General features: G+C 39.9%; 2 protein-coding genes across 7 annotated transcripts in view; one reads left to right on the plus strand and one right to left on the minus strand.

Moving 5' to 3' along the window:
* LOC133528507 (baculoviral IAP repeat-containing protein 6) overlaps positions 1-2958 on the plus strand; it is an 81460-nt gene extending 78502 nt beyond the window's left edge. Inside the window, exon 48 of the mRNA XM_061865895.1 lies at positions 431-2958. Within this exon, the coding sequence (XP_061721879.1) occupies positions 431-607 (177 nt within the window). The 3' untranslated portion in view covers positions 608-2958. The remainder of the gene's footprint in view (positions 1-430) is intronic.
* A 4020-nt stretch (positions 2959-6978) lies between these two features.
* Positions 6979-24083, minus strand: part of LOC133528597 (papilin) — a 149453-nt gene continuing 132348 nt past the window's right edge. For 4 of the 6 annotated variants that reach the window (XM_061866036.1, XM_061866035.1, XM_061866037.1 and 1 more), the window contains 15 exons: positions 23776-23949; positions 23128-23325; positions 22509-22617; positions 22001-22122; positions 21512-21670; positions 20835-21036; positions 18850-18971; positions 18297-18461; positions 17416-17552; positions 16762-16909; positions 14143-14580; positions 12628-12783; positions 9147-9257; positions 8749-8845; positions 6979-8571 (listed from right to left, as the gene is read on the minus strand). In XM_061866036.1, coding sequence (XP_061722020.1) covers positions 8478-8571; positions 8749-8845; positions 9147-9257; positions 12628-12783; positions 14143-14580; positions 16762-16909; positions 17416-17552; positions 18297-18461; positions 18850-18971; positions 20835-21036; positions 21512-21670; positions 22001-22122; positions 22509-22617; positions 23128-23325; positions 23776-23949 — 2432 coding nt within the window. In that variant the 3' untranslated portion in view covers positions 6979-8477. The remainder of the gene's footprint in view (positions 8572-8748; positions 8846-9146; positions 9258-12627; positions 12784-14142; positions 14581-16761; positions 16910-17415; positions 17553-18296; positions 18462-18849; positions 18972-20834; positions 21037-21511; positions 21671-22000; positions 22123-22508; positions 22618-23127; positions 23326-23775; positions 23950-24083) is intronic. The other 2 variants (XM_061866038.1, XM_061866040.1) reach the window with 2 other exon arrangements.

Consider the following 24083-nt stretch of genomic DNA (forward strand, 5'->3'; position numbering starts at 1 on the left):
TCCTATTGATTCAATGTACTAAATCTTTTTCATAGGAGCTCAATCCAAAGTGCTCCCCTTCGCGCGTTACGTATGAAATATAGCAGTAGGCGAGTAGTCATAGGCTGTATATACATTATAATTAATAATAATTACTTATTTAACTATTATTGACGTGTTTACGATAGATACATTAATTATGAATAAGTAGTATTATATCAATTAGGTACTATGGTAATATAATTTCATTATGATTATTTATGGGAGTGCACTGCCCAAGCGCTCTTTAAGGCGGGCCGCTAGTGCATCTAAGGGTGCAAAGGAAGGTCACTAAGAAAGAATTAAGAATCACATGATTCGTTTATGAAAGTACGAATATTGCATTCCTGTTGGCGTGTTCTCTTTGCCTTATCGAATACCGACATAGTATAGCGTGATGTTGTTTCGGCAGCGCCACTACGTGAAGCTGCAGGAGGAGCTGGCGAAGCTGCCGGTGCCGCCGGGGCTGGAGGAGCTGGACGAGCCCTTCACGCTGCCGGCCGCGCCCGGGGCCGCCGCCGCCGCGCCGCCGCCCGCCGACGACATCGACCACGACATGGAGAAGATCGTCGCCGACGTCCTCGACTGATGCGCCGTCTCCCACCCCTCCGAAATATTTCACTGTGAGCGTTGTCGGTCGGACGGATATTGACTCTCCGAGATGATATTTTACTCGGAACGAAAATTCTGACGAACGATCGGTGGAAAGTGAGTCGGTGCCGGCTCGGCCGCCGTCCGCCCTGTGGACGCGTCTTTACCGCGTTTATGATTCGTATAGAATGTTTATATTTGTAGTGACCGGTTTCGTTTTTATAGTTTCTTTATTTCTTAAGATGTAGCGGGACCTCTGTTTAGTTTAACACTTATTGTGATACTAAAAAGGGCCGCGGCCCGGTAAGCTATTTAAGGGGGTGTATTGTGTGTAGACGGGGACGCCGTATCGAGCCATCGATAATTGTCTATGTGCGTGGCGCGATCGGACGACGAGGTTTAGACGCACTGTTAAATTGCTGTCGTTCAATAAAATTACACTGAAATGAAGCAAGTAAATACACTATTGTTAGCGTTCTTCGTTGTGCCGCGCACTCTAGTCTAATCTACGTACATCACTTATTGTCTGTTGTGGATAGCTGAGACTCATATGAGATTTAAATCAACTAACTCCACTAACCTTCGCTTATCTGGACCTTTTTGGATGCTTCGATGGATTTGTAGCGTTTTATGAAATTTGCTTCACGTGGCTTGTAAACGAGCGATCGCTTATTATTAAAAAAATTGTTTTTATATATTATTATTTTTTTATACATTTTAGCGAGGCATCCAAAGATGCCGCAACTTAACATATTGTTAATAATGGAATACTCTGCTTCGGACGTTAACTTAAAAGGTCTATGACCTGTAGACTTATTCACGTTTCTTCCCATGTGATGTGTTCAGATTCATTGATGAGATAAGCCTAGTCCGTGCTGAAACTTGCCGTATCCACTCGGAGCATATTTGAAGAAGTAACTAGTATGTTTGAAGTTAAATCGCAATATTAGGAAACGCGAGTCAGGCCGCCGCAAGAATTTAGCGGCCAGACGCGTTCGCGTAATTATATTGATATTTTAATAAACATTAATACGACCAAACGAAAAGTGACTGGTGCAAATCTATTATTTACTCCTTCAAGTACGTCAGGTTTTGCGATAAATTCGCGCATGCTACGAAAATTGACTCCAGGATTATGTTGAACTGAAATAGTTATCGGTTGCGACGAAAGTTGACTCCTTCAGAACTTGAATTTTGCCGAGGACCTGACGTAGCTAGGTTTAGGTCTAATATTGTAGTGGACACTTCCGCAAACTGTCAAGAGTTAAGAGTTGTAATAGTTTAATTAACTGATTCTTCAGTCACAGCCACGGGGCTCATGTTTGGCAGTTGCACGCATGTTTTTTAGTATTTTATACTGCTAATAAACGTTTGGGCAATATTTCTAGGTCGCCCTGGTAATGCAGTACATAGGCCTGTAGCCCTAAGCTTAAGTATTGACGGTTTTCGGAAGTGGAGGTTTGCTATTACTTAAATTTAACCGGACTATGCTGCGGAACTGCCCAGTGGTGTATATTGTGTACAAATTCTCATCTGCGTGTTGTCACAAACGAATCCGTTAAAATTAAGTCGCGGAAGTTCGCACATTTCTTCGTCTTGTGACGTCGGGTATCGGACGCAATTCTCGACGGCAAACAGATTCATTTAGGTTATGATATTTCCTACAACATTCTAGATTCCAAACAGTCTTGACCGGAATGTAGAATCTCGCTGGCACCAAGAATTGTATCCAATCGGCTTGATTGCCTTTCTCAAGTCGCAAGCAGAAAACAGAGAGGAGTTAGTGATTTGATTAAGGTAATAAAGCCCAGTGTCGACGCCGCCAGATTGTAACGGTATTGGCTACAAGTTTATTTATTTGGTATATTGTATACAACCCCATCACATGATTATAGCAGCCTGGCTTGAGTTGATGTACTTAGTTGTCAGCCAGTCCGTTGCGGTCTCGCGGCGCAGCGCGCTCATTGTTTTGTTTCCTAGGCGACGATATTCGTCCAATAATGTACATTAAATTATAATTTGATGTATATATAAATCTTTTTACGTTTTAACATTTGTATTTAAGAATATATTATTATTGTAAAAGTATATCGCAATTTGGCTCTCAAAGAGGCGGATGGAACGGAGCTCATGTAGTAAATTATATGGCAAATATAGTGGTCGTACCCTTGGCGTAGCCTCCCGCTCGCTGCTGCCGAGCGCGCAGCCTGCGACGTGTATATACGACATAGCCTAGCGCAACAAACCGACGACCCTCCCTTTTGATTGTCCGCCAACGTGACGGAGGGCGTTCCTTGTTGAATTTGACTGTGAATTTCGGAATGTAAATAAAAATTTATGTTATCGCAAGTTTTTTGTTTTATTTTAATTTCAATCAGTGGTATTCAATCTGTCAAAATGTTTCGTTCCTGCTACTACTCTTAAGCCATAGATAAATAAGTAAGAATATAGTGCTCACTCCATACATCTGTGTTCTCACCAAAACAGGGGGGCGAAATTGATCCTTTCGGGCTCCGTTCGGCTCAGCATTGCTCCGAGCAATTAGCCTCATGCGTGTAGTTTTAATTTGAACCAAATAATTTTTATTCGGATGATTGTTATCGTTATAGGATGTTACAAATGCATTTCCGTTATAAAATTATCATTGAATTGCTTAAATAATAAATAAAAATTACAAAAATTGCGCGTGAAATGCTAATGAGGTTGGTCGCCAATGCCATTGGTAGAAACGTCACGTGACGTCACAGTTCAGGCAGATTTGTTGTTTTGTTTTACGTCGCACATTTATGAAACAAATCTGCTATAAAAATGTATTTTAGTCGCGTTTTATTAATTAAAAATGGTTTTATCTCAAACATCGGTTATTGTCGACTACTTCTAGATAAAGACTTGGTTGAGTTTCAATACTGTTATTATTTAAATTTACACGTACTTACATACAACACGTCGATCAAAAGTTTTATCGCCAGCTACACTAGTTTGCAGTTAGTAACACGAAAATACGGATGTTTTTGCATTATTATAGGTTTGTCGATGTATGTATTATTGTAGATGTCTATCACCAGTACAACTTCAGTCAACTTATTCTCAATAATTACAATTCCGAAACAATACATCCAAGTATTTTCCTCTCCTCCCAATATCATACGCTTCGCTTTTTTTTAAATTTTCGCAATCCCGCCAATAGACAAAGACTCGCCAAAAGTGCCAACTTCAGAGCTAATCAGCCAAACAAATTGTCATTTTAAAAGATCTTTTAAATTTAAATTAAATATTGAAAATATATTGAACCACACCCAACTTGTTAGTAGAAAAATGCAAGAAATTCAAATTTTCTTTGGGAAGTTGTTGTGTTATAGATAGTTACTTATTATTATTATTATATTATTTGGAGCCTGTCGTGTCCCACTGCTGGGCAAAGGTCTCCCCCCAATCTCTCTACTGATCTCTGTCCAGTGCTATGTCTGGTCACTCCTTCAAGAAGGAGTCCAGTTCATCCCGCCATCGCCGGTGAGGTCTGCCAGATCCCCGATTCGAGTTTTCGGGCTCCCACTCTGTAGTGACTTTGCCCCATAACTCATTCGGCAGACGTGACCAGCCCAATCCCATTTTAGCTTGGCCGCTTTCCGAGCTACTTCGATGATTTGTGTCTTGGAGCGCAGCGTGGTGTTCCGGACTCGATCCACCAATTTGACACCTAATATGCTATGCTCCATGGCTCGTTGGCAAACTCCGAGTTTGGACTTCTGAGCTTTAGTCAAAGACCAAGTCTGTGCCCCGTAGGTTAGAACTGGGAGTATGCACATGTCCATGAGCTTCCGTTTGAGATATATCGGAAGATTACCTCATCAGGTGTTTCATGGACCAATAGCTCCTCCAGGCGTTTTCAATCCGTCTTTCGACCTCTTTTTCCTGACGCGCCTGGAAGGAGACTAATTGGCCCAAATAAATGTACTTGTGGACATATGCAATGTGTTCTCCATTTATCTCTATCCTACGTAGTGTGTTGTTAGTCATAAGATTGGTCTTTGACATATTCATCTTCAGTCCAATCTCGAGGCTTGCGATGCTTAGTTCTTCAAGCATTTGTTGTAGCTCGGAAGCAGTTGAAGAGAAAATGACAATGTCGTCAGCGAACCGTAGATTAGTTAATCTGCGATTTCCGACGACAAGCCCCTTAAGATAGTTACTTAGTAATTAAATATAAAAATAAATAATAATAAAAACATTTATTTCAGACAGAGCCCGTACAATCTTGTTAGTTAATCTTAAAAACTAATTATTAATGGATGTTCTTAACTAACTAAAAAGTAAAATAATATAAAATAAATAAATAAACATAATAAGTACAACATAATATTAGGGTCAGCAGTGTTTGACAACTTGCATGGACGTCCACCAGGCTAACATAGGGTTGTCCCAGCGGTTAGCAAACACGCTCAAATATACTTAGTGTAATACAATTAAAATTGTAATTGTAAATAGAATCAAATTGTCGCTCAGGGGCGCAAATTAACATAGAATTAATTAATGCATGTATGTATCTCATTCAAGTGAAATGTATACTTCTTTTGAGATCAATAAAAAAATCTTCAACCACAAGTCAACTCCTGCCTACAATTTTTAAATTTTGGTCGTGCCAGAGTATCATATGGTTTTCGACATTTAGGTCTCCTAGAACGCATTAGTATGCGTGTTTGGGGACATTTTTTTTTAATTTGTGCGCTTGAATGTTATCGTAAATCTAAAATTGGCGATTAAAATTGTGTATTGTGAACGCTAATAGGTGAGATTGATGCCAATTAATTTTATGATCAAATTGGTCAATTTGATAATCCCGTCTGGACGAGCCTTAAGAACTGGCAAATTGTCTATGCTATAAGTACAATTTAAAAAGTTTTGTGCAAAGGTTTGACTAAAGAATATGCACTTCAATATTGTGTATAAATTCGTAAATACTTAGTTAAATCAAAAACTTTACATTAAATTAATGAATATAAGTGATATATGTACGTGCTTCATACCTACTACTTACACCCGAACATAGACATACAATACACCCGAAGCTTATAGTCCAGCCCAAAAAGTAAGAAGTACCTACTTTGTTATCAGATCGATTGATATCTACAAACAAAAATGGTTTACTCTTGTATACTGGAAATTTATATTGGAATTATATTGGAAAAAATATTGAGTGCTATTGTACATTGTGAGCTGCACTTGTATTTCTTTGTATGCTTTGGCAATAGATAATGCCTATAGAACGGTTTTCAGGTTCATCCATGGTATTTAAAAATAATAAAACGAATTATTAGTGTCGAGTAACTTAAATAGGGAGCGTGCATGAACTGTAGGAGGCAGCACAGGAGCCGAGGCACCGTGCGCGTTAGAGGGTCTGCCATCTTGTGGCCTGAATCGGAACCATAAACATGTACATTTAAACGTGACATGTTTTCTTGTGTATAGTAGGTTCTGCCATCTTGTGGGCTACATCGGAACAATAAACATCACATTTACGCCTCGCGCCAAAAATCTGACGGCTCCTGTGCTGCCTCCTACAGTTCATGCACGCTCCCTATACACGTTATATTGTATGTCTATGCTCTACACGAACAACATTAGTAACAAAAGTCAGTTGTTTCCGAACTGTGACGTCAACAGCTCTGTAGAATTCGCGCCAAAATTTATGGGCGTTTCAACCGCTCAAAATTTTTCAAAATTATAAATATTTTTAATAAAATAATGTGAAGATTTATAAAAGTATTTTTGAAAAATATTCATGCACAACTTGACGTCCATTTGCGTGAACAAAAACAGATAAGATAATGAATTGAATTATGACAACCCTAAATAGCCGAAAGAGCTGCTAAACATTAGAAAGGGACACCATGGTTCGTCCCTGAATCGCTGTTAAACTTTGGTTTTGTAGGATAGCTCCACCTTCCATATGTAGGTTTATTTTCTGTACGGTAGTAATTATTACTGATAAATCCGCTACTTGACGCTAAATGTAGACTACGAAAATAAGCGCTGCACCACATGCTCAAACTTTCAGGTGTGAACTGAAGCATGTAATGATTATTGGAATTTGTCAGGAAATTTAAGATTCATAGTTTTTTGTTTGGTTATCAATTGCATACTAGATGGCGCATGGCGCCGTTGGGTTTAGAAAAAATCCTGAAGCTTTACATGATTCGTTGATTAAACGCAGGATAAGAGGAGGATAAACGGACGTAATTTAGGGAAAAGGACCCAATTCACAAAAATCTGATAATATTTGAACTTCCTGACCAAAGTATATGTCATTCATTTTTAGATGAGGATGGATCCTTCTCGCTAAACTACGTCCAAATATAAAATATAAACCAGTTTCATTAAAGAGCTTTAATTTTTTCTATTTACAATGGTGTCACATATAAATTCACTTACCTAGTAACAAATTATTATGACGTCACGGTACCGCTTATCGCTATCTTATTTATTGCATACCCTTAGCCAAACTGCGTATTTAGAAATAAATAATTTATTTCCCTCACTGACTTACTGGTAATGACCGACCGAGATGAATGGGAATTAAAATTTTAAGAGATAAGTAATGAATATAGAGACAAAAGATTTTCCCTTCGAATGTTGTTGATAGCATCGCTTTAGTGAGAAACAAACTTATTTTAGCAACGCCACCTAGAATATTCGGAAAAATCCAACTATGCAAGAAAATTAGCAGGATTTTTGTCGTTAGGTATATCTTTGAAAATTAAAATACCTACTATTTTCGACTTTAAATTCAAGTTCATACATCATTCTATCGGGGTCGGTCATTAAAGTTAGTAAACTATATTATTATCATGAATCCATCACAGATGGAGCTTATTGTGACATGTTATCTATTTATTTACACATAAACGGTAAATTAGTCATTTCCTATCTATATTAATCTATTGGTACCTACGAGTATGTTCTCTATAAAATCAAATTAAAAAATAAAAATAATTTCTTGATTGCAATTTTATCAATAAATAACTAAGTAAATAAAGTCAAAGTGAAATGCACGAGCAAAACATGTTATGGCACTTGGTGACGATAAAAAATACACATACATTTAACTATAAACAATCACTACTTATTTAGAACCTACACTGACCAAGTAATTAAATATTTAAAAAAATATTAGTAAATGTAAATTTAATAGCACTAGGAAGATCCCTTTCGTGATAAGTTATGCTTTAATTATTATAAATGGAATGCCTCTGTAAAATTGAGAGTGACACTATGTTTTCACATACAGTTAGATGTTATTGGTTAATGTAGGTATTCATTTTATAGATAACCGACTATTCAGTTGCGAATAAGCGATTTTCAATCATATATGCTATGTATTTATTAACCACGAAAGGTAAGTTTGGTATGAATTTAAACCTATTTGCTTTCTTCGGTATTTAACATGAATTTCTCATTTAAGTAAACAAGTCCAAGGTAAAATAAGAAAGTGTTTTTTAAAAAACTTACAAAATATTCATTTCATGGTATCGTCGATTTACTTCTGTCTATAATTTTTATCGAATTTAAAATTACGAGGCACATTTCGGTAAGGACTAGCGTGCTATCTACTACCAGAAACCCAGAAACTAATAACCACGCGGTCACGCTTATCGATTTGGACAAAACATCATCCTCTCACATTTTTTGTTAGTATAATTTTGGTGTATTCAGCCAAACGGTTAACCCGTAATCTAAATATTTTAAATTGAGAAAAATATTTTGAGAGTGACGTTTGCCTATGGATGGTCGCGTTGGACCATTCTAAGCCCGCTGCACACAGTGGAAGCTAAGGTAAGCATCCACGGGCGTTCATACGACACATAACGGGTTTACTTCTTCTTGTAAGTAAATGCTGAGTCGCCCTGGAACTCCAGAGTTTGAGGGTCCAGCGCGCCCGCTTCCACACACGACTTGCAGCAGAACCTGTGACAAACAAACACGAATGAATTCTTTCTTAGCCCGAGGTCATTTTTGAACTTCATGACATATAATATTGACTTTATAATTTTTATACTAAGCTAGAAAATCAAATTACGAACCAAATGTGTTGTGTACAACGGTACCTACCTTGTCAGACTTTTAACTGAGATTTATACTTACTTGGAGTAGTATTCGTGGCGGCATAGCTTGCTTCTCACGATTAGTTTGCAGTCTGCGAAGTACTGGTTATCCTTGCACAACTCTGGGATGTACAGTTCTGCAAGATAAATAAAATATTAGCTTATATAAGTTTAGTATTAGGGAAGCTTGGATTTATGTGGTTATTATTATTAACATTAAGATATTATTATATCTATATATACCAATAAGCTATATACCTAAATCCAGAATTGTTAAGGCCGTTGATTGACCACTAAATCCATGTGCAGGATTCAATACGTCATTTAGGTCCATGCTTATGTACTAACATCAACTTAACTGACTATCGGCGGTAACTCTTATAACTTTGCAGTAAGGGTTACAACAGGTTACATATCATTGTGGATGGCGGTACTCACTCTGCACGCTGATCTGCACCACTGAGTGATGGCTACTGTGTCCGTTGTCGGCGTGGCATCCATACACACCGGCGTCCTCTTCAACTAATCGGCTTACGCTGAGACGGGCCGCTGTAACATGGAAAAATATAACGTTTATATTATGTACTTTAATGTCTGTTACTCATGAATGATCCATCGACGGACCAAATGTACGTCTAAAGCGCGACACAAATGACGCGTAAAAGGAAATGCATAAGTTGTTTTGAAAAAGTGCATCCTATATATTACTACTAATTACTAAAAATTTTATTGTGAAATATTAGTTTTGAGTAAATATGTATGTATGTATATACTTTATTGTACATAGAAATAAGAACACGAAAAACACAGTTACAGAGTAAATTAAATACAACAAAGGCGAACTTATCCCTGTATGGGATCTCTTCCAGTCAACCTTTGAGGAAATGAGTCAAACAGAAATAACGGTGAATAAACCGGTGAGTAACGCGGTGCCGCAGAAATTCTAATTAACCCTTTGGCCGCCAAAGACGTCAACTGATCCGCGGTGCTACAGTCCATTATCAACCTTCGTGTATCCCGACAAGCAAGGCCCGTACATTTCATGCCGTTGATGAAAAATGACGTCACGCTACATAGAGAATGATTCCAATTAGTATTTTCGTAATAATTAATCATTTGTCAGAAACGTCTAGCTGACTTCAACTAAATAATAGATTATTAGTTTATTAAATAATACATATTTTTGATTTTTAACAGTAGGTATATTTTACGCAACGAGTATTTATTTATTTAAGTAGTATTTATTTAAGAGGGAAAAATAGCTCTTCAAATCTAACGAAATACTTACGGTACTTTTCCTATGAAAATCCATTTTTCAGTAACTAAACTTCACTTCGATTTTGATGGCGATCGCTTCAGCATAATAAAATATTATAGGTTTACAGGTTTCGCTATAAAAAAATATTTTTTTTTGTTTTGCAAATTTTGAATTAACAGGAAAACCTATATACTTAGTTTTTCATTGTGTCAATAACATACTAAAAATTATGAAGAATGGAAAATTTTTAGAAGTGGAAAAACGTTATCTATTATTATTATATTTATATTTTTTCTTTATTTATCTTTTTCTCTCAGATTAGGCTTTTTACAATATGTATATAAAAGTAAAATATAAAAACACTTACAAAACAATACAAAAGATATAAACACATTATAAAAAACCTAACCTAGGGTGCCGCCAGCAGCGGGGCAGGGCCCAAGCTGCCGGTGGTCAGGGCCGCAGGGAGAGGAACCGCCGGACTATCCGCGCCGTGTCCAAGATCACCGCCTTCTGCATCTGACCCTTGATCCAACCACCTAGCGAGAGTCTCTCAAGGTGTTGGTCGAGACTCTTCGCTATGAGACCGTTCGCTGAAACGACTATCGGGACAATGATCGTCGAATCAACATCCCACATGGCGGTTATCTCGTGAGCCAAGTCTAGGTACTTACTGGATTTGTCCTTCTCGGCTTTCACGAGATTCTCATCATGGGGGATGGTGATGTCGACGAGCACGGCCCGGCGTTGCGATCGATCTGTTATCACGATGTCAGGCTTATTGGCTACAATAGTCCTGTCAGTGATAATAGATCGATCCCAATAGAGCGTGGCACGACCATTTTCGAGAACTGGCGCAGGTGAGTACTTGTAGTACGGTACTTCGCGGTCCACAAGGCCGTATAGAAGAGCAAGTTGCTGGTGGATAATCCTGGCTACGAGATTATGTCTGTGCAAGTACTCGCCGTTAGCAAGATGAGAACAACCGGAAATGATATGCCTGAGTGACTCTCCGGGACGGCGGCATGCCCGACAAATGTCGACCGTACCGTCCTTCAGGATATATTTCCGATAGTTGTTCGTCATCATCACTTCGTCCGCAATTGCACAGGCAAAACCTTCGGTTTCTCCGAAGAGGTCCCCGAATCGTAACCAGTTCACCGACGCGAGCAGGTCCACGTCGGGTCCCGTGAGGGCCTTGTAGAACCGCCCGTGTAGCACCTTACTCTCCCATGCCGCCCTGCGATCCGCAGTACTTAGTACCACAGGTTTGCGCCAGTTCTCGTTTGCCAAGGAGAGCGGCGTGAGGTTCCTGTCTACTGCCACCACATCACGATGCATCCCACACTCGTTGTTAAGGAAATAATTCCTGAGATTGCACACCTCGCGGTTGTGGAGATCTTTGGCGTTTAGGAAGCCTCGACCTCCACACTTCCGTGGGATGTACAATCTCATAACTGACGAGCGTGGGTGCAGCATACGGTGTGTGGTGAGCAGTAGTCGGACCCTCCGGTCCAGGGCGTTCAGTTCGGTCTGAGTCCACCTTAGTATGCCAAAGGAGTATGTGAGTAAGGGCATTACCCAGGCGTTGAAGGAGCGCACTTTGTTGCCTCCTGACAAAAGACTGTTAAGGACTTTTGTGAGCCGACTAAAAAAGCGCTCCTTCACCGACTGTCTAATACCCTCGTCCTCAATACCCAACGACTGTGACATACCAAGGTATTTGTAGGTTTCTGATTCAGAGATAGATCTGAAAGACATTGCCTCAGATAGTTGTAAATTTGTTGAATTTACAACCTTCCCCCGCTGTACATGCATAACCGCACATTTATCGACACCAAACTCCATGTTGATGGCACTACTGAAAACTTCGGTGGTTTTCAGTAGCTCCAACAAGTCTTGGCTATTTGGTGCAAATAATTTGAGGTCATCCATGTACAGAAGGTGAGAAATGACTTCACCCTCTCTCCGAAGCCGGCAACCTAGTCCCGAATCCTTCAGCAGGGTGCTGAGGGGATTCAGAGCTAGGCAGAACCACAGGGGACTCAGACTATCACCCTGAAATATTCCTCGCTCAATCCTTATAAAATCCTGCGGGCCAGGGCGGTCATCCCCACCTCCTGGTTGACGAAGGACTGTGGTCCACTGCCTCATACACGCACTTAGGAAGGCTCTTAAAGCTGTATCAACTTTATACAGCTCTAAGACCCTCCCCAGCCATGAGTGAGGCACCGAATCATAGGCCTTCTTGTAGTCAATCCAAGCGGCAGAGAGGGCCCCCTTATTCCGCCGGATTTGTTGGCAAATGGTCATGTCTATAAGGAGGAGCTCTTTAGTACCACGGGACCCAACCCTACATCCATTTTGAGCGGATATATATTTATATTATATATAATATTTATAATATATTTATATTATATATATATTATTATTATTTTTTTATATTTCAAATTTGTAAAATAATGTAAATGTTAGTTTAAAATGTGTACTAGGTACCTACTTTGACGATCTCATTATGTGTGCATATTTTTGTTTGTATTAATGAAAATTGTGTATTACTATTGAGAAATAAATAAATCTGAATCTATCTCTATCACATAAAGGGGAATTCGTTTGAACACCATTCTACATATATATTTCTTTCTTTGAAAAGATACTCACGTGTGATGTAGATCCTATCGCTCTCGGCGAGCTGTACGTTGTCCTTGGTCCAGTAGACGCGAGGTTCAGGGTGGCCGTCCACCTCGCAGGACAGCTCGAGTCGCCCTCCCGTGGCCAGCGCCGTCTGTGGCGCGCGGAGAGCTGTTCGCACCGGCACTGTGCAACGCCATTTATTATAGCACTCGTACGGTTAGTGAATGTTGTGTACATTCAGCATCAAATACATAGTGACGGCTTAAGTGTCCCAATACTGCGTGTAAATTCAAAACGGGCGAATATTTAAACGGTAGTTAGCTCAGGACCTAAGAACACATATAAATAAATTATATATGAGAAAAATTTTGCTTAGAAATACAACGAAAATATTAAGTACCTTATACAAATAGATAATTAAGCCCGCAATGTAAATACAAGTTACGAGATACGAGCTTTTTAAAGTAACTGTCAACGCTCGTAATGTCATGTTATGTCTCGTAATGTTTGCTTACATTGCTGCTCGATTTTGGTAAAACGGGGTTTATTACGGGGTCAAAATTAAGTGTAACTCTGGTTTAATTTATCGCCCGTATTGTATTGTGTTTATACACTGTATATCGTAATACACCTTTGTTACTATGGAAATAAGGATGTGTCCCGATATATTTGGCCAATTTGGCCGTCGGTAACTAGGTATCTATTCGATACTGACTGTACATACGAAATACACACACACACATATATATATAAATAAGTCTATATCCGAATCCATATTTCGATACAATATCATAGTCATATGACAACCAAAATTCCTGTGAAATCGGCGATTATAATACCTAGTACATGAAACTCTATTAGCACATATAGATCTTTTAAAAAAAGCAAGCCAAATTGCATTTGCCTTTTGCTTAACTGACAGGTTAATAGGCGGGTGACTAGCATTTTCTTCAAGAAGGTTCATTGTCATCTGACAGCTTATAATCACAGCTATATGATGCGAAACAAAATAAAGGCATTTTTGGTATTGATATCTTATCTGCAACATTATTATAATAAGTATATACGTACACATAATACAACATCTAGTTACAAATTGAGCGGCATCCGAGTTATATTTTCTTATATTACCTAGAAGTAGATACATTTTACAATACATAATACAGCATCAATCGATTTTATAAGATGTTGTCATACACAGTAATACGAGGAATGACCAATTGGGGTGTGTTTATGATGTTTGTGTGACATTAAGTAGAGAATGTCGTGCGAGAACAGATCATGCAGCGTGCAGCACTACTGGAGATCAAACTACGAGTTAACAAAGCAATGCATTTTATGTAGCACAGTTTTTAATTCAAATTCTATAACGCATTTTTAATCGAAATATTTCATACGAAAAATTTTCGTTACACAACGTGAAGAACATACCTATTATTGTGTCCGGCCTAATTGAAGGAAAAAGCTGAGTGGATACGAATATTTACTACAAACCTTTCAATTTTGTTAAAAAACTGTGCTACACGTATTCCCTGTTCTTACCGGTGTACTGTGGAGGGACGGGCGGGATCTCAACGTATGGGGACCTCTCTCCTTGCGGAGGGGCGGGCGGCTCGGTGGGCGGCGGCGGGGGCGCGCCGCCGCGCTGCACCAGGTACGGGCTGGCCGGCCAGCTCGCGTCCGCGCGGTCCGCGCGCACCGTCACCGTCCACGACACCGCCTTCCCGAGCCCGTTGAACACCTGGCACGTGTACTCTCCCAGCGTGTCGATCTCGAGCGACTTGATCAGCAGTTCGTTTCCTCTAGCTTCATACTTCGCGCTGTCGTAAGGAACCATCGTGGCCGTAGGACGGTGGTACCACGCTATGGACGGCGTCGGGTATCCGTACGCGAGGCAGCGGATACGAAGCCTATGTCCGATATCTCCGATCACTTCCGATTCGGACTCGCCAACGATCCCGGCGGGCGCTTCCACGGGACCTATCCACCACCATTTGTTAGCTTCTACTATACTTGAACTTGAGAATGCTCGAAGTATGCCGACCTGGTAATCTTACTATTGAATTCGAGCGTTAATGGCTTACATCGTTCCAACATTCAAAAGTTCAACGGTTAGTGATTATTAAACTAATCTACAGAAAATGTAAGACAAAACACACTGTTATGATAATGTTGGTTTGGGCGTTTCCAGAGTAAATGTATACTATATTTTAATCTTTTTTTTTTATTTATTTTACCTACAAAGAAATGAGTTTTCTGCCGTTATAAATGATGTGAATTGACGAAAACACAACACAAACTGCAAGAACATACCTCGATTAGGTCAGTGACGAAATGAACCCTTGTGTCAATGGGATTTGAATGATTTTATAAACAACAAGCTGGGAACGTCCAAAACCAGTGAAAGGATCGATAAAGAATGTCTTCAAACGTAAACCTTGGTAGGGGTGCGCCAGGGCACTCGCCACAAACAACAGGATACAACCACGCGCGACCATCTTTGCGAGACGTGTGAGTAAACGCCGAGACTGACCAGTCGGCTGTATTGAGGCTGCGTATAGACTGTACGGGAACTCGGAAGTCGCATATATCGCTAATGGTGTTTAGATAAACGAGTGTTGACTGCGAAAGGTTACTCGGCTGCCGGTCAACTGCGTATGATAAAGTTTTTAAGTACGTTGGTGCCTATCTATATTTATTTAATTCGCAGCTAGCTCTCGAAAATAACAACCGCAGTTCTCCGTACTAATAACAAATAGGTGAAATTTCACAAAGATAAATTACAGTATTCCTACACATTGAAAACTATGACCGGCATATCATATTATATCGTAAGACGCATTTAGCGAATGGCTGGAACTATCGGCAGTGTTAAAGGTCACCGGCTAATTTGTTTACCAGTTCACAACGATCTGTTTATCCGAGCCAGATGGGCTGATAACCCAGTCATTAGCACAACGCCCGCACACGTCAATGAAGGATGTTTAGAACTTTAAACTGGTTTACGTACTTTTAACTTTAACCCGCACTTTAAAACTGTCTGAATAACATGGCAAATATTTTTTTTTTTCTTTTTTAAAGCAACCGATAAATTGAATGAATTCGTTTTAAATAATGAAGGTACCTTGTCTTTCTCACTAGAACAGCGACGGTGCTGTCTTGCGACTTATCTTTTGAATGATGAATGTTGTCCAATAAACGCATCTACCTAAAAGTCTTGAACAACCATAATGTCTATAATAACAGATATTGTGGCCGCAGATAATTAATATACTTCGTGAACCCCGCTTTGGCAGCAGTCAAGCCAGTGTTAAGAAATTGAACTAAATACTAAAACAACTGTTATCACGTGCCTAAGGAGTTACGTTATCCACTCATAGTTGTGATACTTCTAGATAGTTTTTCTGAATTAACAGGTAGTAGGTTGCAGACATTCTTTATCAATTAGTCGTCAAGGAAGAAAAATACAACAAATTAACAGAATCTAAAAAACTGTAATTGAAGTTCTAACTACTAGAAAAAAATGCATGCCATTCCAATAAAGATAGTAGGTGATTCTAGTTCCTTGCATATTAAATAGGAATTAAAATCGTTTGGAAATAATTAACTCATCAAGCATAATGCTAGATGTAGTGAGGTAAAGTCTTGTAAGCGTTATAAGTCTTCAAATCAATGGGATCTGCTCAACACTTCTAGTAATGGTCCATTCATTGAGATGCACCTTGTCCTTATTTACCAACTTCAGTATTGAAGTATTAACCTTTTGACCGCTACAGTCGGTTGTGGCCGTCATCGCAGTCTTGTCAAGGACACCAATGACGGGTACAGCCGACAGCTTCGCCAATGCAATAGGCACTTACTCGGGACTCCGTAGAGTTCAATTTCGCTTAAATAATCGCGATTGCCTGGCGTCCGGGGCACGGCATATTCCTTCGCCGTCTGGCATTCAAAAGGTTAAATAAAATACACGGCTGTTATTTAACCTTTTGACGGCGATCATTTGGAGCATTAAACCTGTCCTATCTTTCATTGAGGGAACTGTGTCACGTTATCCCTTCATTTTTCTTTTGGGACGAAGATTGTATCAGGGATACTTCAAGTCAGGCACTGTACCTTCAGGGGACCTCAGGGACCAGTAGCCCAGCATTATCCCTAACTTACCGTCGACACGCAGTTCAATCTCCTGTTGCGAGGTTCCTAGTTCGTTCTCAGCCACACAGATATACACGCCCGAGTCATCGCGGTACAGCGACACGATCTGCAGCGCACCGTCCGAAGTCAGACGGTAGCGGCCCTGAGTGCCGTCGATCTGTCAGAAAAGCGACCTTGTATAAGTGTGTACATGTTTCTGAAAAGTCGGCTCGACGGACGTGCATGTGACAATTTTGAAATTGCGTTTACAACCAGCGGCGCCGTATGCTTGTTTGCTACCGATATGGATTAAGTAAGTTTTTAAAACAATAAACTATTTCACGGAACTGTGTGAACTGTTATGAAATCTGTTGATTGTGTCTTTTCAGAAACAATATTTTCTTTATAGATATTGCAATAGGTAGGTACATAGGTACGTGAACGTGAATAAAGCTTGGACTGTTTCGACGAGTAGATAAAAATGTTAAATAATTGGTGTTAATGACTCGTTGTTCATTATTTACACGCAATACCCTGCTCTCCGCACTTTATCTATAATTAATACTTTTTAAAGTGTGATCGACCGGGAAATTCTCATTTAGATAAGCGCCTCAACCGGGTCAACTATATTTCAACAAGTAGCCGATTATTCGAATGGTACAACTAAGCAAGGCGTAAACATACCGTGATCTCTCCCTTCCTCCACGTGATCTTCGGTGGCGGGTTGCTGTGGAACAGGCACCGAAGTGTCGCGGTGCCGCCCTCTGATGAGCTCACTTCGTGTTCCGTCTCTGGGTTAGGTGCTGGTGCTTGTGGTTCCACTTAAACAGATACACATGGTGTAATAATATAACATAGGTACCGTTGGGTGAGGCTTTTGGAAACTACCTATGTCTATTTGGAACCATGGGAATTATAATCTGAACTGTAAATTTATTTGGAACTAGCGACCCGCCCCGGCTTTGCATTGTTAGTAAAAAACCTCAATAAATTATACAACTATACCTTCCTCAAGAATTACTTTATTGATAGGTGAAAACCGCATGATAACTCGTTCAGCTAGTTTTGAGTTTAACATAAACATACAGACGCGGCGGGGACTATGTTTTATAAAGTGTTAATGCAGTGAGACGAGTCGAAAGAACAAATTAATAATAAATAAATAAATAAATATAAATATTATCGGACATTATTACACAAATTGATCAAGTCCCACAGTAAGCTCAATAAGGCTTGTGTTGAGGGTACTTAGACAACGATATATATAATATATAAATATTTATAAATACTTAAATACATAGAAAACACCCATGACTCAGGAACAAATATCCATGCTCATCACACGAATAAATGCCCTTACCAGGATTTGAACCCGGGACTAGGCCAAACCGGTCGTCGAAAATTAATAAAGAATAATTGAGTTGCTCAACATGATCTGCAAATTAAACCCGAGATGACCTGTGTAACCCTGCCCGACCCTGAGCAATGAAAGATTAAGGATGTAAAAGGAAGTAGGTACTCAGAGGGTTCTTGCATGGCACTCGATACACGAAACTTATACTTACGGGGCATCTGCACTTCGTTCTCGGGCCCGGCGGGCGCGCGGCAGAGCCGGCTGCAGCCGCTGCTGCAGCACTTCTGCACGCCGCGGCAGTCCGCGTCATCATTGCACTCCACGTGGCACGAGCCGGACGAGCTATGCTCCGCGGGGCACGTGCCGGGCTTGTCCACTGTTGAATATTATAATTTAAAAATATGGTTACGAGTGGAATTAGTGCCTAGTAGTTCTTTCCTAAAAACACAGTAAAGATTTTAACAAAAAAAGTCAGATTTACCAAATAAAGTTAAGGCAAATAAACTAGTGGACAGACTGAGCGAGGAAGGCACGAGAAGTCAAAGAGGCAAGTCTCAGTATTTATTAAGTTGTTTGTTTAATTTGTATGTCAGTATGTTCTTTTAATATTGGTGAGCAATAAAGAGTATTTGTACTGTATTGTATTTACTGGCATGGGCCGAGCTTGATTCAGTGTCGCCATTAAAATATCCAGTAACAATTACCGGGCAAAACACTGTTGGATTCTCAAAAGGCGATTAACATAATGTATGGGTAGTACGAACCTATCGCACAATCGCCGGTGTACTGGGTACTGCCGGACGGGCCGTCGTAGGAGGCGGTGACCGTGCAGCGTTGGCCTTCGGGGCATTGCTTGCCTTCGCATGGGTGAGCTATACAGGTACACCTAAAACAAACAAGACCCGTGAATTTGCTGCATCACTGATCACTTTACAATGTTCAGTGCTAGTTGCGGAACGTCTCCAGAAAATTGGAATAAGTAGTTTTCGGCAATTTCTAGATCTCACAAGTAATAAAGGAAACGAGGAAATGAAAATTCCGTTGTACTCAAAAAAATATTATAGGTAGTTACATTTTTTTTTCCATAGATGTAAAAAATTGGACTCTAAAAAGTTGAGTTCCGGTCGCTTTGCACAGTCGCCATCAGATATATTGTATTGTATTGTAATGTATTGTATTTATTTATTTGCAAAGAATAAGTAGGTACAAAAGTGTCTTAGGTGGTAAGTGACAATTGGTTGCTTATTCTGCTATTTGTACTAAACTGGTTGTACTAGCATGCAAAAATCTTAAAACTACTACAAATCTGGCTGTATATCTTCAGAGAGGAAATCTTTTACACTATAATAGCTTTTATCAGATAATAGCTTCATTAATTTGTTTCTAAATCTATGTACAGGCAGTTCTCTTATAGATTTTGGTAACTTGTTAAAAAGTTTCATGCACATAACGAAACAGTGATTCGAATATAATGCTGTCCTGGGAACACAATTATGAACCAACCTTCCAGGATCCCGTTTATTTCTGGTTCTGGGAGGCGCTTTCAGCTGTTGTAAATAAATACATATGCCTCTTTACAAACATGCAGATTTCTAAGATGTATAAACATGGCAGCGGTAAGATCCTGATGAAAGATGGTTTGCATGTCTTGTATGGGGCTAGATTACAAATAGCACGTATACATTTTTTCTGTGCTACGAATGCAATGTTATAATTCGTACAGTTTCCCCACAAAATAAGCCCATATCTTAACACTGAACTAATATACCCATGATAAGCGGTTAACGCCGTATGTAAACCTGATGAGCGTCTTAACTTGCGTAGTACATAAACAAATCTATTTAGTTTACAACGGATCTTTTCTATTTGTGCTTGCCAATCCAAGTGTTTATCTAAAACTATCCCTAAAAAACTTACATTTTGTATTTCTTGAATCGACTCATCTCCGTAGTTTACATTAATCTTAACATTTTCGCCAAGTTTGGAGTTAAATTATATGTAATTAGTTTTACTCATATTAATTCGTAAATTATGTCTTTCTAACCATTTTATAATATTTCTTAAAGTCTCATTAACTTTACGTTCATGTTCCTCAATATTTTCATTCTTTCTTGATGTAACAATAAAGGATATGTCATCAGCAAACATAACAGATTTATATTGAATTGTATCGGTTAATTCATTTATATAAGCAATAAATAATAAAGGCCCAAGTACAGTACCTTGGGATACACCAAAGTCGTTACATTTTAGCTCCGATCTATAGCCGGTTTCTTCATTAAAGTCGTTGAGTTTAACAATTTCTACACATTTTTTCCGATTTTTTAAGTAGGTTTTTAACCATTTAAGTGCAAGACAGTGAATTTTCTAGTTTGTCTAAAAGTAACGAATGGTCTACAAAGTCAAAAGCTTTGGACATATCTAGAAAAATAGCTGTAGTGTGTTTTTTTTCGTCTATGCATTTAACGATGTGGTGAATTAGGTTAAAACCAGCAAGTGTCGTCGATTTATGTTTTAGAAAGCCATTTTGTTTTAATTTTATTATGTTAAATTTATTTAAGAAACTGGTTAGTCTTTTGTGCATGCACTTTTCAAAATTTTTTGGAGCGGCCAAGGCGGCAACAAACCCTCTATTACCAAGGCGAAGTGCATGTTCAGATATATTTAAGCATCTTGGCCGCTCTTATATATCTGATTGATGGCGACTGCACAAGCTATGGTAAGATGAAAAACGTAGTGTAAAAGTTACCTCTCGCATCCATCAGCATCAGTGGTCCTAGTGATTGGTCCATAGTTGCACTTGAGCGCGCTGCACTCGTCGACGAACGGTTGACAGTTGGGTTCAGGTCTGACACAGTCGCACCGCTCGCAGCCGTTTGGTAAACGTGTTCTTTGTATCGATAACTCGCACTGCAGCGACGCGCATCGAGCCTGCTCAACCGAGCAATCGACTGCGGGAAAACATATGTTAGTCTGCAGTGAACCTAATATTCTCTTAGTTTCCCTAAAGTGGTATATCGCCATCGAATTTATCTTAGCATAATAATAGACTTAAAAGAATAGGTTCCTGGAATTAAGTCTAATACAAGAACTTCTTCGAAATTTGACCTTATTGGATATAAATAAAATACATCTTTCATGAATAAAGATGATTGGAAAAATAGATAGGTAGTACTCATATTTTGGACGCATTTAACGATAATTTTTTAGAACGCTTTAGTCGCACGAAATATGATTTCTTCTACATCTGAAAATGCTGAGAAAGCGATGTTTGGTCTGATAATTTCATGTCTTGGCTATCAAATGGGAAGTAGGTATATTATTTAGCTTCACGAATGCACCCTTATTTTGAACATCTTTCATAGAGATGATCGGAGAAGTAGGTCCAGGGATGATTTTGAATTAATTAAACATGTAGGTACTCACCAGGCGCTGGCGCTGCGCTCTCGGGCTCGCGACACAGCCGGCTGCAGCCGCTGCTGCAGCACTTCTGCTCGCCGCGGCAATCCGCGTCGTCGTTGCACTCCACGTGGCAGGTGCTGGAGGGGGCTGCCTCCTCCGCGGGACACATACCAGGTTTCTCCGCTGTTCAACAAATTGCAGTGAAAGTACTACAGAAGTGGTTTGTTTTAAATTTTTAAAAGCTTAGAAATTACTCAAGAGTAAAACGAATATTAAGGGTCGGTCCAGTCCAGCAAACCATTTGTTCCCGTTAATATCTTCGCTAAATTTGATTGTATGCATGTGACGTTTCATAGTTCACTGCTGAGCGACGCTGATAAGTTTGTCAAAAGATTGGTGCAACTAGTCCTAATTGGAGTCTGACAGCATAGAAAAATGGTATGAGAACGATTGCGTAAGGGTATGTTGTTAATCTGCAGAGCGGAAATGGAAGAAAAAACTGATGGCACGAACCTATTCCGCAGTCTCCGACATACTGAGTGCTTCCGGTGGTGGCGTCATAGTTAACAACAACTACGCAGCGTTGGCCGTCGGGACATCTCTTGTTTTCGCACGGGTGAGCTATACAGGTACACCTAAAATATACAGCAAAGTGTCAATGCATATCAAAAATTATATCTCTTCAGCATCAAACAGCACGATGGCATTGAGTCCAAAAGGATCACCAGAAATTTAGTCGTCGTACACTACAACACGACAGTAGCATTACAAAATATCAGAATCGAACCATCTCTCCGTCTCTCTCGTCTTAGCGTTAACCTCGTTTGCGTCCTCGGTCAAGGCTTCGAAGCTACCTATCTAATACAAACCTTCTTTCTGACTTTTTCTCCTCCACTTCATCGAGTCTTTGGCATCCTCTTTTATGAGACCATTGGCGTACATATCATCATGCGGATCGTCAGGCCAGCACTTCTAGGGCATATTTAAACTATATTTGATGTATTGACGTGAGTTGACGTACCTCTCACAGCCATAAGGATCCCTAGTCCGGTCGACGCCGTACGCGCAAGACAGAGCCGCGCACTCGGCCTGTGCCGCCTCGCAGCCGGTAACTTCGTTGACGCTGGGGTCTACAAAGATAACATCAGGCCTTAGCTCTTAAGTCTGGCTAGGGTGATTCACATTCAAAACTGGGCTTCGTTCTGTCTATGATAAGTATTAATTTTAAATGTTTCGGTTGCCAAAAAACTATTTTTTTAATAAAACTGCAGGGAATAATCACTGACCTACCAATTTATGAACCCAGAGTCTGAAATAAATAAATTGAAAAGAAAACGTATTTACTCAGACAATAGTGACATTATTGTGATTTAAATGTTTGGTAAACTGGAAATGATGTGTGTATTTAAAATTTATAAATTCTCATAAAATTCGTTTAAAACAAATAGGTCTACGCCAGAACATTCAAATTCGGCTGAGGTAATAATAAAAATGTTTCAACCAATACTTAAAAGTAATCACTAACAATAACATGCGTTTTTACTAGGTATATAAAAAATATCGTTAAACGAGGACCCCATAGGAGCTCGAAAGTACAGTTAGAAGCATGCAAGCAGATAGTCGTCGAGCAAAGCGAGTACCGTTGCCGGCTGGCGGCGGGCTGCAGTGCTGCTCGCACTCCTCTCTGGTCAAGAAGTTGTTGCCATTGCCCCCGCAGCCGTAGTAGACGAAGAGCCGGCACTCCCCGTACAGCGCGCTGTGGTGCCAGCGCTGCTGCCCCGCGGTGCTGCTGCCCGGGCACGCCGCGCCCGGCGCCGGCGCCAGCCCGCACGCCGGGTCTGCGCAGACCAGTGACCCACATGCCATACACGGGCCAAGTGCCAAGCACACAAGCAAACAGGATTCAAACTACTTAAGCGTGAGTTTTAAACCCTTTGAAAGTTCCGTTTTGAGAATCCACCACATTGAAAGCTTAACTCAATGCAACGTGCGTTTTAACATGTTTTGAATAGAATAAAATAGAATAAACTTTATTCAAGGAAAACTTAAACTAAACTAAAGTAAAACATAGACATATACAAGCAACTTTAGGCGGAGGTTTTGTGTAGTGGATTCTTAAAGAGGCATGATTAACTGGAAAATATTTCTAGACTTATTAGTTTAGAAAGAAGAAAGAGTAGATTGATGTTAGCATTTAATCATAAGGTGAAAATAAGGATGCAATAATCTAGAGTCTAAAATAAATGACAATGTATTTAAATCAAAGACAAATTGAGTCAGAATCTTACCGATAGCTAGATGTCCGCAGACCTCCTCGCACTCGGGCTGGTTGGAGAAGCGGTTGGGGCCGCCGCCGCAGCCGCCGTACGTGTAAGGCTCGCAGCGGCCCTCGCGAAGGTTCCAGTAGTACTTCTGCGTCGACGTGCGGCACGGGCCCGGGTCGAGTGGCGCGCGGCACACGTCTGCGAGCAAGCCCGAAATGTTAAGACAAGCTCCCAATCAGAAATCATTTAAGGGTGAAGACACGATGAAGATATTATAATATTGGACATATTATATTAAAGTCTTACAAATATGTTAAGTTACTACAATATAT

The sequence above is a fragment of the Cydia pomonella genome, chromosome 19 (assembly GCF_033807575.1).
Source record: "Cydia pomonella isolate Wapato2018A chromosome 19, ilCydPomo1, whole genome shotgun sequence".
NCBI lineage: Eukaryota > Metazoa > Arthropoda > Insecta > Lepidoptera > Tortricidae > Cydia > Cydia pomonella.